At 38.6% G+C, this 14,046-nt stretch overlaps 1 protein-coding gene across 1 annotated transcript; it reads right to left on the bottom strand.

The window, feature by feature from the left end:
• Nucleotides 1-691: 691 nt before the first annotated feature.
• On the bottom strand, nucleotides 692-12,444 carry CLUL1 (clusterin like 1). Its single transcript, XM_039379057.1, has 8 exons — nucleotides 12,342-12,444; nucleotides 10,896-11,044; nucleotides 8,895-9,062; nucleotides 7,148-7,354; nucleotides 6,469-6,913; nucleotides 5,197-5,334; nucleotides 1,952-2,166; nucleotides 692-859 (listed from the first exon to the last, which is right to left on the bottom strand). Exons 1-8 carry the CDS (start codon nucleotides 12,442-12,444, stop codon nucleotides 692-694), a joined length of 1,593 nt encoding a protein of 530 aa, XP_039234991.1.
• Nucleotides 12,445-14,046: the final 1,602 nt, after the last annotated feature.

Genomic DNA, 14,046 nt, shown 5'->3' with positions numbered 1-14,046 from the left:
GCCTGCCTGCCTGACTGGTTCTTCCTTCCTCATCTGGAAATCCCTTAAACATGGAGGGAGACTTCTACAGAAATGGTTAGAAGCCCCTGAGAAGGATCTTTCTGTGCATGTTCCTGCAAGTTGAACTGCAGATTCTGTTTACACTGTTTACACTGAGCAGAGTGCTGCTAATGGAGAGACGTTATGATAAGACAGATCTTTCAAGTCCTGGTGGTGGTTCTCACTTTGCAGTCCTTTATCATGAAAAATAATACAAGCGTGCTCTTAAACACCACTGAAAATAAAAAACATACTGAAGAGTGGCAATTCCAGTTCGTTCATGATGAATAAACACAAAGACATGGTTTTTGATGCCAAGGCAGTGGACTGTGGTTGTGAGGCAATTCTTTTCTAAAGAAATGTTTATCATCACGTTACCTCATCCCAGATGTTACTTAAAGATCGAGGGTTTCACAGTTAAATAAGTCAAATCATTTAATATCATTGTGTCTGTATTTGCAGGCTAGAACATTGAGTGTTTGTTTCTGTTTTCCATAACGCTTCTGTTTGTCTTAATCAATATGTTGTTTCTGAGGAGGCAGTCTTGTATATACCATGACTGAATTCTGTTTCAAGTAAAGTTTATTGCAATGTAAACACCTGTTAGGAAGAATTTTGTTTTCCATGAAAGGACAAAGAATGAACTTACCACTTAGAAATTCTGCTTATACAGTTGCAGTGCTTTCCCAGCTACATATTCAATGAATTCAGCACTCTCTGGGTCTAAATTGGGAGGAACTTTAATGGTGAAAGTAGGAGAAGTCAGAATATTCACATCTACCACAGTTTCATTTTTACTGGAGGGATCCCCAGGTACCACCTAGAAGAAATCAGTACTTTAGACACTACAAACTACTGAATACTTTCAGTTTTGTTTATACCTACTGTGCCCACTGTCTTTAATAAGGGAAAATTAAATAGAGGAATAATTTAGACCTCTCTACTTTCTTTAAATTGCTTTCTTCTGAAAAGACAGTGGGTGTCTGAATTAATGCCAAAGCTTATTGTAGGTGGCGGAAAGAGCTGACATGGCAATGCAAGACCATATTAAAGCACTGTATGTTAATATTTATACCATGAACTCCATCTATAAAGAACTTCTCCTAATGAAAACTTGTAAATTGTCCCACTAATTTCAGTACAACTTTTGTGTGGTTGAAGTTATGTATTCCTTTGTGTTTTTCTAAACCAGACTTAGTTCTGTAGCTTTATTTTCCTCAAACAGATAGCTCAGACCGAGTTGGGAAAGTGTGCCTGTCCCCTTGTACCTATTTTGTGCTTTATTTTTTGTGGTTTGCACCATCATTTTCTATAGTTTTTGTCGTAATAGTACTACATTGTATTTCTGAGTAGGAAAGGAGAATTCGTCCCTTGCCCAGGAAAATTGATTGAATTTACCTTGGCTGTATCCTGGTGTGAGATACAATTAATCATGATGTACTTATTGGAATATTGACAGATGCTGTCAAACATATGCAGCTTCCACTGCAAGAATCTGTCTAACATTTGCCTTCTTTGAACTTTGGAATATATAGGTACAAACATAGATAGCTAGATATTCATTGATCCAATAAAGATGTGTTACTGACTGGTGCAGTGCAATTTATCTGTGAAGGTAATCTGAGGCCAGTCAAAGCTACTAGTGTCAATTTACTCTTAGCAGACAGTGATTCAGGTTAGCCTGTCAGCCATGCATCAGGCTGAAAGGATTTAGAAGAAAATAGTTTCTAACCTCAGGAGTTTCAGCTCATCAAAGGATTATCGAGCATACACAAATTCAAGATGAATAGGAATGCTGTGTTGTACAACCAGACATTACACATGTACAAACATCCCAAACCCCCAAGAACGCAAATATGAGCAAAGTGCAGGTCAAAGGCAGCAATAACTCCCTTCAGAAGACAACCCTTACCTTAACTATATTGAAAATGCTTTCTGGTCCGATGGTCATATTGGATAACTCAGACACCCACCCAAACCTTTCTTTCATTTTGGTCAACAAGTAGGAAGTGTCTTCTGTGTGATGCCGAACCACCTGGAGAATCTGCTCATACTGCTCCCCTGAGAGGTTAACCAGCTTAAAGGCTTCATCAAATTTTATGTGCAGCTCAGGAACGTTTGGGCAATCTGTTAGAAAATACAGTATTATGTTTTGTACTTTGTCTCTTCTATCTGAAGTAATGAAACCTGTAAAAAAGTCTAGCAAAGGGGCACAGTTTGGGTTGGTCTTTAAATAATGGTGAAAAAAAGAATAATTCTTGCTTACCTCTTTTGGTAGATTTAGTTTAGGCTCACAATGACTAAAAGGATTTATTATCCCATTTATTATATTACAACGACTTACCAAGTAATTTAAGGTTTATATTGTATTTAATGGCTATAGATTTTCTCTTATGCTAAATAGATTTGGTAGATTTTGCATACAGCAACATCATAATCTCCTTACACATTATGGTTTTTTTTAATTGCTCATATTCCATCGTCAATCTATCCCAGGTATATAAACTGCAAGGCAGGGACTGGGGGAGCAAAGTTCCTCCCTCTGGAAGAGAAGATCGGTTTTGAGACCACATGAGGAACCTGAATATATGCATGTAGGTCTGTTGGACTTGATGAGTCCTGAGGGAATTGGCTGATGTAGTAGCCAAACCACTCTCCATGATATTTGAGAAGTCATGGCAGACAGGTGAAGTCTCTAGAGGCTTGCAAAAGGGAAATATTGCACTATTTTAAAAAAGGGTAGTAAGGAGTACCCTGGGGACTGCCACCTGTCAGCCTCACCTCTGTGCCTGGGAAGATCATAGGAGAGATTCTCCTAGAAGCTCTGCTAAGGCACATGGAGAACAGGGAAGTGATTTGGGACAGCCAGCACAACTTCACTAAGGGCAAGTCCTGCATGACCAACCTGGTGGCCTCCTATAATGGAGTGACTACATCAGTGGACAAGGAAAGGGTTAGAGATGTCATTTATCTGGACTTCTGTAAAGCCTTTTACGTGGTCGCCCACAATATTCTTCTCCCTAAATTGGAGAAAGATGTATTTGATGGGTGGACTGTTCGGTGGATGAAGAATTGTCTGGGTCTGGTCAGATCCAGAGGGGAATGGTCAACAGTACAATGTCCAGATAGAGATCAGTGACTAGTGATGTCCCTTGGGGGCCCATGTTGGGACCAGTACTGTTTAGTGTCTTCAAATGACATCGACAATGGGATCAAGTGCACCCTCAGCAAGTTTACGGATGACACCAAGCTGAATGGTGCTGTTGACATGCCTGAAGGACGGATGCCATCCCGAGGGACCTGGAGGAGCTGGAGAAGTGGGCCCGTGGGAGCCTCATGAGGTTCAACACGACCAAGTGCATGGTGCTGCAACTGGGTTGATGCAACCCCCAGTATCAACACAGACTGGGGAATGAGGGGATTGAGAGCAACCCTGCCAAGAAGGACTTGGAGGTGCTGGTGGATGAGAGGCTAGACATGAGCCAGCAATGCACACTTCTTCCCAGAAACCCAACTGTCTCCTGGGCTGCATCAAAAGAATCATGGTCAGCAGATCACTCCAATCTCATGAGACCCCTGGAGTACTGCATGTGGGTTTGGAGTCCTCAGCACAGAAAGATATGGACCTGTTGGAGCGAGTCCAGAGGAGGGAAACAAAGATGATCAGAGGGCTGGAGCACCTCTCTTAAGAGGAGAGACTGAGAGACTTGAGGTTATTCAGCTTAGAGAAGAGAGGATTCCAGGGAGACTTACTGTGGCCTTTGAAGAAAATTTGTGGCCTTCAGTACCTGAATAAGGACAAACTTCTTATCAGGGCCTGAGGACAAGGGGTAAGGACTTTAAACTGAAAGAGGGTGTATTTAGACTAGATATAAAGAAGGCGTTTTTTACATTGAGGGTGGTAAAACATGGAAACAAATTGCCTAGAGAGGTGATAGATGTCCCATCCCTGGAAACATTCAAGGTCAGATTGGATGGGGCTCTGAGCAACCTGATCTAGATAAGTATGTTCCTGCTCATTGCAGGGGGCTCAGACTAGATGACCTGTAAAGGTCCCTACCCAACCAAACTATTCTATGATTTTATGTCACAGGTTATAACAAGAAAGCCTGTAATGTATGTTAGTATTCCTGTTGAATGTTAAGACCTAATATTTATCTAAAGATAACTAGACATCTTCAATGAATTTAGAACTGAAGATTCCTGTTTTGTTTTTTTTTACTGGAATGTGGATATTAAACAAGAACATTTTATTAAACCTATACAAAAATTACTCCAGAAAAATTCAATTTGTTTTCTGTGCAATAATATTGTCAAGGGAGACCTTCAGGCTGATAATAAAGTAATTACAGATACAAACTGGTATCTGTAATACACGGGTGTAGATAAAAAAATATTTTTAGTGGTCTGATATTCTTTTCAAAATGTGTCAGTGTATCATTAATATTTGCCACACTGGAGATATTCTGAAGACATTTGAGTTTAAGCACTTTTTCTGGCTTTTAAGACCTAAATAATTATAGAAATACAGATGTGTTATGCTGCAGTGGGAGTTCTAGATGATGCAGTCTGAATTTTTTTCAGGTGCCCATGAAGGGCACATACCAGGGCTCTACCATCTCCTTACATACTGACATGAAATCCCCTTTTTGTCAGCCCCGTTTGCTAACATCGTTCAACAAAGAATAATTACAAGCTCTTGCTTTCCTTGTGAGGAGCTGAGTGTTATCTGATGTTACACCTGGTTGTCAGCAGGAGAAGCAAGTGTCAGGAATTTGAGCTTCTCCTCACTTTCTGCTCAGCACTGCTGCACCCAGGCAGGATCGATTGCTGACTGACATCTTGTGTCTTTGCAGGATGGTCAGCTCTAACAAAATATATCGGTGTTTTGTTATAGGCTGTGGAACTTCTCTTTGGACCACCAGCGGTATGTTAACAACTGAGTTATAGTGACACTCTGTGGAGACAGTGGGGAAAGCTAATAGAAATCATCTGGACTGAGGAATGGTGATTGTACCTGTAGTTACAGTAAAAACTCAGTGATTGAATATTAATTCCAAAAATATGAAGACAGTGCAGTAGAAAATGACAGCCTTAAAATCTACAAACCAGGAATCAATGCATTACAGAAGAAAAACAAGAAAAATAGCTCTTTACCATGCAAAAGATTGTCTTGACATTTCTGACATCTGTCATGAAACTGTGGGCATCCAGAGGAGTTCTCCCGAAGCTCCCTGCACTGAGGTCTCTGGTGCCCTGGCACAATTTTTGAGAACATGCCACTTCTGTCAGGATCTGCAATGAAGTTGTAGTATTTTTAGACTGCCATTAAGCTTAGAGTTTTGATAAATACACATTCATTACCTAGTCTGAGTTCTTTCAAAGAATTCATGCCACTGTAGTATATTCCTTAACAAAGACATTGTAGTGTATTCCCCACTAATAACCAAAAATTACTAATATTATTACACGTTATTTGTTCCTACAACATCTGCGTTCTGGTAAGATCTTTTTGACCCTTAGAAGTCAAGATGTTTCATAATCACATACAGCTAGATGAGAGCACAGTACCAAAACTTATTTCTGAGGTGACATGGCTCCTGATACAGAAAAAAAATTTTGAAACTCTGTTGAAGAATCACTTAACTTTATGTTTCCTGATGATCATATAACGGTTATGTCACCTGCACTCAGGGTTATGGCATGTGCTCACTGCAATCTCCTTCTAGACAGGCACCAGCACGTATTTAAAGGATGCTTGCTCTACTTTTTCACGAGTAAAATATAAAGCTTATTTGAACTCTAAAACTTGGCCATGTTTCTTTCCCTTCACTGAGAGTTATCACCAGTGGTATGCCCAGAATTTTCTGGTCACTGAAAAACCTGATGGCAGGTCTTTATTTGACTGGTATTTGATTGGCACATTACATTGCTGCAGTAGACTGGAACTTGCAGCTGTCAAGCTGAACTTAACATCATTTGGCAAGGGCAGGGATATGTCTTGACATCTCATGGTATTACTCTAATTTTTTAGAATCGGTGACCTGTCAATAAGAGATGATACAAATCATATCCTGACAAATGCTGAGATTAAATGTGTCAGTCAGCCTTATGAAAACCTGCATCTGTCCTGAATGCAGGGGCTCCTGAGGAACTCCTGCAAATAGTTTGAGAAGTGCCATGAAAATCAGGCTGTGTAGGATCCACAAGTCTCCCTGCAATATTTCTCTGAGATTTCTAGGTGACTTGTTCATTTAACTGATAAAAGTTATCTTTGCCCCATGTCCCTTTAACCAAGAAAACCTCCAGAGCTTCCTTACAGTATCTCACACTAAAATAATGGAAGCTGAATCATTAACCATAGTTTAGCAATCCCAAAATGTTTGATGTCATTGACAGTGCAGTTGGTTTTCATTTTCTAACACTTGCCTTTGGTTTGTTCTGGCAAATCTCTTCTATAGTCTCTGTATTCATCAAATACATCGGTAATCACCTCACTGACACCTTCAAACACGGTCCTACTGAAATCAAAAACTATCTGTAAAAAGCCAGGCATAGCCCAGCCTTTTTGTGAGCTGTCATTTCTGGTGGTGTCCTCAGGTAAAGCTGCCATGCTGGGGGACTCATTCAAGTCCAGATCAGACATGAAATACGTCTGAAAAGACTGGTCAAATTCTTTTTGCATGTGCTTGAAAAAAATGAAACTTCTGTCAAATATTGAGCCCACATCTGATAATAGTTGGCTAAATAAATCTTCCATTTTTACTAGCTGGGTATCTTCTTTCTCAGACTTTTCATTAAACTGGATGTCTTTTCCTTGATCCTCATGAAAAGTGAAAATGAGGGGAGGTATTTTCCTCAAAAAATCTTCAACCTGTGTGTGAGAAGGAGACAGATGAGCTGCCTGACAAGTTACCAGTTTGTCATCTCTCAGGCTCTAATTTTTCTTTTTCAAACACTCGTAGAAACAATTACCTCTTAATAACTGCAAGCACAGCATATTCTCTGAAGTAATTTAAGACACTAGACCCTAAAGAGGGGAAGTACATTCAATCTAAATCATTAGCATTAATTTTACTCCAAATCAGATCTGGAGTAAAAAGGTTACCAGTTGCCCTTTAATCTGTGGAGGCTCAAAGTATCGGCATTCGGATTTCTTCCAACAAACAATTTGGACTTTATCTTGGAAAGATGCGAGATGCATTTCTGTGTACTTATGTGCAGTGTAGGGAACAGAAGGTGATTGTTCTTGCCACGATTTGTAAAAAGCCTGCCCACTCTCGCCAATGGGCAAGTCCTTACGTCCTTCTGCAAACTGAAACCCAGCAAAATCAAGAGAGCAGTGACTCTCAGTCCATGGTTTGATGATGGAAGAGTCCGAGTGTCAACTCTGCTATACAGAGTTCCCAGTTCCTCAGTCACTGGTCTCAGCCACTGGTTCCCCGCTCTGCTTTAAGACAGTACTTTTCCCTGAGCCAATGGAGTGTTTTTTGGAGCCACATTCCATGGCATTAGGAAACAGGTAAGCATCAAGAAGCACCCTGCTAAACACATACACATAGATATAGACAGATATTCTTATAGATAGATATAGACAGATATACACATACATTTTAAAAAAAATAAATCACATCATCGTCTCGATCTGACCGCTAGTGCAGCTCAGAGGGAAGGTGAACTGTGAAACGGCACTGCAGGACCAGCCTAAGCCAGTGTTGCCCCCTCTGCCTGTGTGTCCTCACCCACAGCTATCCTCTTTGTCCTTTTTTTGTTTTAATTATTTAGGTCATATCACATTTTTCTTACTTTGAATGCTTCAAATAAGGCATATAGCACACTGAGGAAGTTACCGAGAGGGTCAAAGACAGTGACAAAATGGTATATAACTTTTACTGCAATAATTTCAGCATCCACGACCTCTTGAAAGTCCAAGAGATACATTTGAGGTATCTGTGAGTGGTGTCTAAAAGGCTAAAAGTATCACCAATAGTCTTAAATTTAATATCTCCCACATTTTAACCTGAATTAGTTTAAGAATATACACAAATGTTATACACTTCTGCTCCAAAGCTTGTCTGAAACACAGTATGTTTAATGTTTAAGTTATTATATTTTTCAACACACAGGGTGTGAAAGCTAGGTAATCTGGCTAACATTTCAGTAGCAGTAATTGCAGTATTGTTTGTTAAGCTACACTTAAAGCATGTGCCCAAACAAAAAGAAAAAAAGTGATTACAATTTCATTAAGTCTTGTAGTAATAATAATTTGCCAGCCAGGAAAGCATATTTTATTTCTGGTAGAAGTAGGGGAATCTCCTTTAATGACAGGTTCCTTTATTAAAAAAAATAGTTAAGCATTTTAAAGCTTTTTTGTTACTTCAAGAGTTGATTTAAAATAAGTATAGGAAAGAATGATGTTGTATAAGTAGGAGATTTTTTTTTTCCCAATGGAATTTTGCTAACTATATCTACACTTTTATCTTGGTCGATTTTCAGATGGACCATAAAGAATCTATGTGGTGGTTTTTACAAATAGTTATTGACTATCCTAATGCAAGTCCTACTGTGAGAGGAAACATTGCATATCTGTATTGAGTCTGTTGGAGTCAGGGGAATAATCAGTGTCCATGGAATCTCGCCGGGGTGAAACTGAACTAATTTTGGCTCAACGTCCAATGAATATAATCACATATAATCCCTGTCATATAACTTCGCATTTCGATACCCTCCAAATCAAATTAATATTAGTAACCTGATACAACTACAGATTTAGGTATTGGGAAAATAAAATGTGCTGTATCTAAAACTCTTAGGTGAATTCAAAAGTATTCTCTGGATACAAAGTTTCTTCCTACCTTTCTTTTAAAGGTTGACACACCACGCTTGCAAGTTGTGTAATATCTCATGCAGGTACTTTCTAAACAAGATTCACATTCATCCCATAAGTTTTTCAAGGCTACTTGACATTGTCTTTCTTCTTCTTCCAATCTTGCCTTTACTTCATCCATAAGTCGCAAGGCTTGCTAAGTAAGAGAAAGATTCAGTTGAGGATAATTTTCAGATTAGTGTTCCAAGTACTTATCCCAGTGTTGATCACTCATTTTGACTATTTTGGCGTCCTTTTTTTTGCTAATGCCTAACCATTAGGGTAAGTTGTCTTCTCAGCTGCAGTCACATATGGAGGGAATTGAAAATTGAAAACCTTTTTCTTGTAGGATTTTTCCGATGTTGTTCTCTCAGGAAGCACAGCCTACAGAAACAAATGGATCTCTACAGTCTACCAGGAGCTTTAATGTAATGAAAAAAGCCACACATCTTTCTGTGCAAGAAGAATTCAACCTCCCATGTGGTCGTGTGCTCAACTTGTATAATTTTTTTCATATCATCTGAACAGTATTCATCTGTTCCACTAACAGTGCCTTTCTCTATTCTTTAAGGGATTAATATTCCATGAGGCTGGATCTTTGCCATACATAAAGTCTTTCTCTAATGCAGAAATATATGAAAGTATAGCATTTCTGCTGTTTGGGAGTATACTAATCAAAAGACTGTAGCGAGGGATTTTCTTCCTGCTCTTGTGTGAGGCACTCCTTCCATAATGAAGGGAAACAAGATGCATTTTACAATGCTGCTTCTATTTATTGGATCCTTATTCATCAGGTGGAGAACAAAGCTGAGCAGATCAGAAACAGCATTTTTGGAATAGACTTGGCAATGGAAAGACAGAAAATTTCTTCCTATTGAAGTAGATTGCACATCATTAATTTCTCTCTGCAATTGCAACATATTTTAATAGTTTAGGTTTCCAAACAGTGTTCCAAGTTGTTCCTAAGTATGAAAGAAACCTTTAATTGGTTGGGCTTATTCATTTTGGCAGCATTTCAGTAGGGAAGAGGCTCACAGAAAAGAAAACTTCTATCAGAACGTACTTGATGGAGACAGCAACTGCGATCTTCGTAATCTATGTTTAGTTATTTTCTGATCTTTCTAATGCATTTATTCAGTGTTTTATGAACTCTCACTGTCAGTGTAAGCTCTGTATAAATGAAGTCATCAAGTAAGAGCTAACAAGAGTGTTGATTATGAGAGTGCAGTGGTATTCCTAAAGATGCTAGAAAGCTGTCAGGTACTTTTTGGCTTGCTAATACAAATAGTTTAAACTAACTATCAGGTGTCAGGCCAAGAGGGAATTTTCCTTCAACTTCATTGAAACCAAAAGCTAGGATCTTTGTATTTTTTTTACTATACAGTAATCTCTGTTTATTCAGATCATCTGAGCACACGGCTCTGAGCCTAGGCATTGCACTACAACATTGGAAATTTCCCTGATTCACTGTACTTTTTTCAGAGCGTGTTATCATTTGTGGCTTTGATTTTTTTCCTCGAGGTCTGAAGTTTGCCAAGCAAGCTGGGAAACATCTTGTGACCTCAGGTATTCAGAGGCATGATAGGCAGAGCTGCTGGACCTTCCACACAAAACACTGTCACACAGTTGCCTGCAGTTGCCTTGGGGTGAATTCAGTGAAGTGGTGCATTTTTAGAAATGAGCAGTGAGTGCGATTTTCTTCTGATAGTAAGACTAAGGGGCAGAAGCAGATTTTCTATCAACCCTATGATCACATAAGAGACCTATGCTGCTTAAAGTGTACATACAATGTGATTTACATTCTCTCCAGAAAAGGGGAGAGAAAAAGGGATCTCATCTGTGTTGCTTATTGGCCTGAGCACAATGGCATACTGTACTACTTCCAGGAGTGAGGCTAAATCCTTGTACAATCTGCCTCACCTTTGATTAAAAATAGCTGCAAGCTAACAAAAACACACAAAAAAAAAAGCCCCAGATGCACTTATATTACCTGTTTTTCTTCACTGCTCTTCTTCAAGGTTTTCATCAGATCTATGTGTTTATCTTCATTTCTTTCCATCATAATTTTCATCTGCTTAATACCAATCAAAGCTTTCTTTACCTCTTCATCTACATACTTCTCTCCAACTTCAGATAATTCTAAAAAAAGCCAAATTATACAGTGACTTAATCAGATTTTAACACTATTGCAAATTGTCATGCACTGCTTACGAAGGAGAATGAAACAGCTCTATGTTTCCCTACAGTGGCAGAGCCAAATCTTGAGATAGTGAATGCTGAATAACACTGAGCCAAGACATTTTCCATCAGATAAGAATATGGCCCAGAGCCTTCGCAAGGATCAGCTGCATGTAACTCAAGCTGTATATTTGACTGTGCCACTGCTGATTACTGAATCCCAGAACAGTTGAGGCTGGGAGGTAGCTTTGGAGGTCATTGAGTCCAGCCCCCCTGCTTAAAGCAGCATCAACTAGAGCACGTTGCTCTAGTTACTCCAAAACCTCATCCTGGATTTTGGATATCTCCAAGGATTACCCATCAGTTTTCTAATGACATAATCTATATATTTATCTTTGATCTGATAGCAGCCTGTGATAGCTTCCCTTTACATCTTGAAAATGTAGATTACAGGTGCCTTCAACCTGTTTTCTAGACTTCTGGTGAAGTAATGATCATTTTTGGTGAAAGCTTGAGCTGGCCCACATGTTGCACCTTGAAGCTATGCATGATTGCCTATCCTTTATCTGTATTTGTTCCCTTTGTGGAAATACCCTGAATATCACTGGAGCTATATAAAACAAGTAAAAATCCCATCACCCTGAGAATGCCAAAAGCACGTCAGTAATTTCTTCCTTTATGTCTTTCTTCCTCACACCTAACTTTTTTTGTTTGTTTGTTACAGAAATATGACTAATATAGACCGAAAAAATATTTAGTGGCTGATCCTCTTGGAGTTTCTATCAACAAAATAAAGCCATGCTTAGAGATGTGTATATGCAGAATAACTGCTATTTTCTAAATTAAGTAGTTTTATTTAAATTATTTGTAAAAGCCACCTTTCAGCAAAGTGTATAATTGTGAACATTTTCAAGGATTATTTAAACAAACAAAATAGTTCAAAATCTGTTGAATTTTGAGTTCAGTTTGTATTCTAATGATCTATGAGGGACCAAATAACCTATAAATGTCCTGTAAATACTTTTTTTTTTTTTTGCAAGGGGCTGCTTATCTGTTAATCCCTTTACTTTCTCATCCTGCTTGTTCTTATGTCCCCATTGTGCATGTGGGGGGTGCACGCAGTCAACTTTATTATGGTTTCTAAGCTCCATGCATGAAAGTGGAACGTCTTGATGCCAGTGAGTGTGGAAGACAAAATGCACTAGCCAACTGGGGCCCAGGGCCCTCCAGCACACCCCAGAAAGAAAAGCATACGTACGCTTCAGGTTTTCCCGGAGATTCATTTCCTCCTGCTTTGTTGGTGCACACTGATGACCATTCAGCCATAGCATATATATTATAAATATCCAAGAGGACTTCATGTTCTTTCTATTAAAAAAGCAGGTCAGTGCAGTTAAATGTAAACATCGTTATGATGTTCAAATGCCTACATGCAATGTTTGCTAAGTGTTATACAAGTTCCCATTTATTTTGTCTTTAACTATGGTTTCTAAAATTTATAGCATGCATCTAAATGCTACTCTTAGTGAAAACACATGAGTAAGAAGCTTGACCTCATTTGTAATTATCTATTTAGATTAATTAGATGAATTCCACTGGGTTTGCACAGTGGTTAACAGAATCAGGACATACATATATAAACCCAAAAGCTTATACAGCTCAGTCTGTCCCTTTTCTAACTTGTAAAAAACACTAGTTACTGATTTCACACTGTGTCCTTAGTTTATAGCATAAATACATCCATGCTAAACAGTATTGTCGATTTTAAAAAGGGAAATTTCTGGAATGTTATTTCCTTCCTTGTGTCCAAACATGCGATTCCTTTCATTGTCCTTCAAAACAAGGCTTATTATTTGAGATGTAATAATAGGTGTGCCAAGAAATTGGCAATTAGATCAGTTTTGTAAACAAACAGATCAGCAGCTGAAAGAAATTCTAACAAAATAAGGGAAAGAAATGTCATTTGCTTTATTTCCCTCCTAAAAGCAGAGGAGAAAGGTTTATTTTTTAGAAATCATGCAACTGCACTTCATAGTTCTCATTTGATTAAATGAACACAGTATTTAAGTACCTTCTTGTTAGCCAATATAGCCTTACTGGAGTTGCAATTATCAGCCACAAGTGCATATGTAAATTAAAAGCCTGGATTTGTTTATAGCCTGGATTTACTTCTATAGTTACTTGCATTTATAGCAAAAGACCAAGTAACTTTGCAAAGAAATACAAAAACCCTTTATCAAAGAAAAGTAAAAAACCCGGTATATTTACCATTAATACTGAAACACCTCTTCTGCAAAATTGCTCCCTGCGTCAGGAAGGGGCTGGGCTGTGCTCTGATCTAATTTCTGGGAGTGTCAGGGATTTTGCCATGTTCTACTTATCTGATGAGAGGTACTTAATCCTATTAACGGGACGTTTTGTCGTTAGGCTGGAGGATTTTGCGTGTGTGGGACTTCATGCTCATCTCTGTGGGCAAAACCACCAGGGGGAGTGTTGGGCAGAATTGCCTAATTTAATGTAATTTGGAACTGCTATTTTTCTGTAGTCAGTGGCCTTTTGTCTTACTAGCTCTTCCATCGTCTTACATTTTACCTTAGGAGACACCTGCAGCTTATGATATTAGTGAAATTGATACCATTAGTTTGGTTAAAAATAGCTTCCAACGTTTAATCTCTTCCGCACAGTTTTAGTTTGCTATAAAAACCACTGAATTATGTAAGAGCCTTCTTTGTATATCTTCTGAAGGTACAGGAGTTGAAAAAAAAATCAAGAATCCAGATGCAGTCTGGTATATGAGTAGATTCTGAAATGAGATAAGAAATTTTTGGCATTTTGTACATCATTATACTTGCCAATGTTTTGGGGGTTTGGCCTGTTAATGTTATTTTCTTCAGCTATTCCATGTCTGCGAAATATGTCTGAGATCTGTACAGAGTACATCTGACCTGTACAAAGTTTTGTAT

This window comes from Pipra filicauda, unplaced genomic scaffold (genome assembly GCF_003945595.2).
Source record: "Pipra filicauda isolate LSUMZ 115617 unplaced genomic scaffold, ASM394559v2 scaffold154_size2910363_pilon, whole genome shotgun sequence".
Taxonomy (NCBI): Eukaryota; Metazoa; Chordata; class Aves; order Passeriformes; family Pipridae; genus Pipra; species Pipra filicauda.
The sequence above is the reverse complement of the archived record's forward strand: the minus strand, read 5'-3'. Positions and strand labels throughout refer to the sequence as shown.

Excerpts from the sequence above, each read along its gene's own strand:
- CLUL1 (XM_039379057.1), bottom strand. The coding sequence starts at position 12,444 with ATGAAGTCCTCTTGGATATTTATAATATATATGCTATGGCTGAATGGT. Across the intron at positions 2,167-5,196 it reads TCAAGACAATCTTTTGCATG|ATTGCCCAAACGTTCCTGAG; the intron begins GTAAAGAGCTAT and ends ATTTTCTAACAG. Across the intron at positions 860-1,951 it reads GCATTTTCAATATAGTTAAG|GTGGTACCTGGGGATCCCTC; the intron begins GTAAGGGTTGTC and ends GATTTCTTCTAG.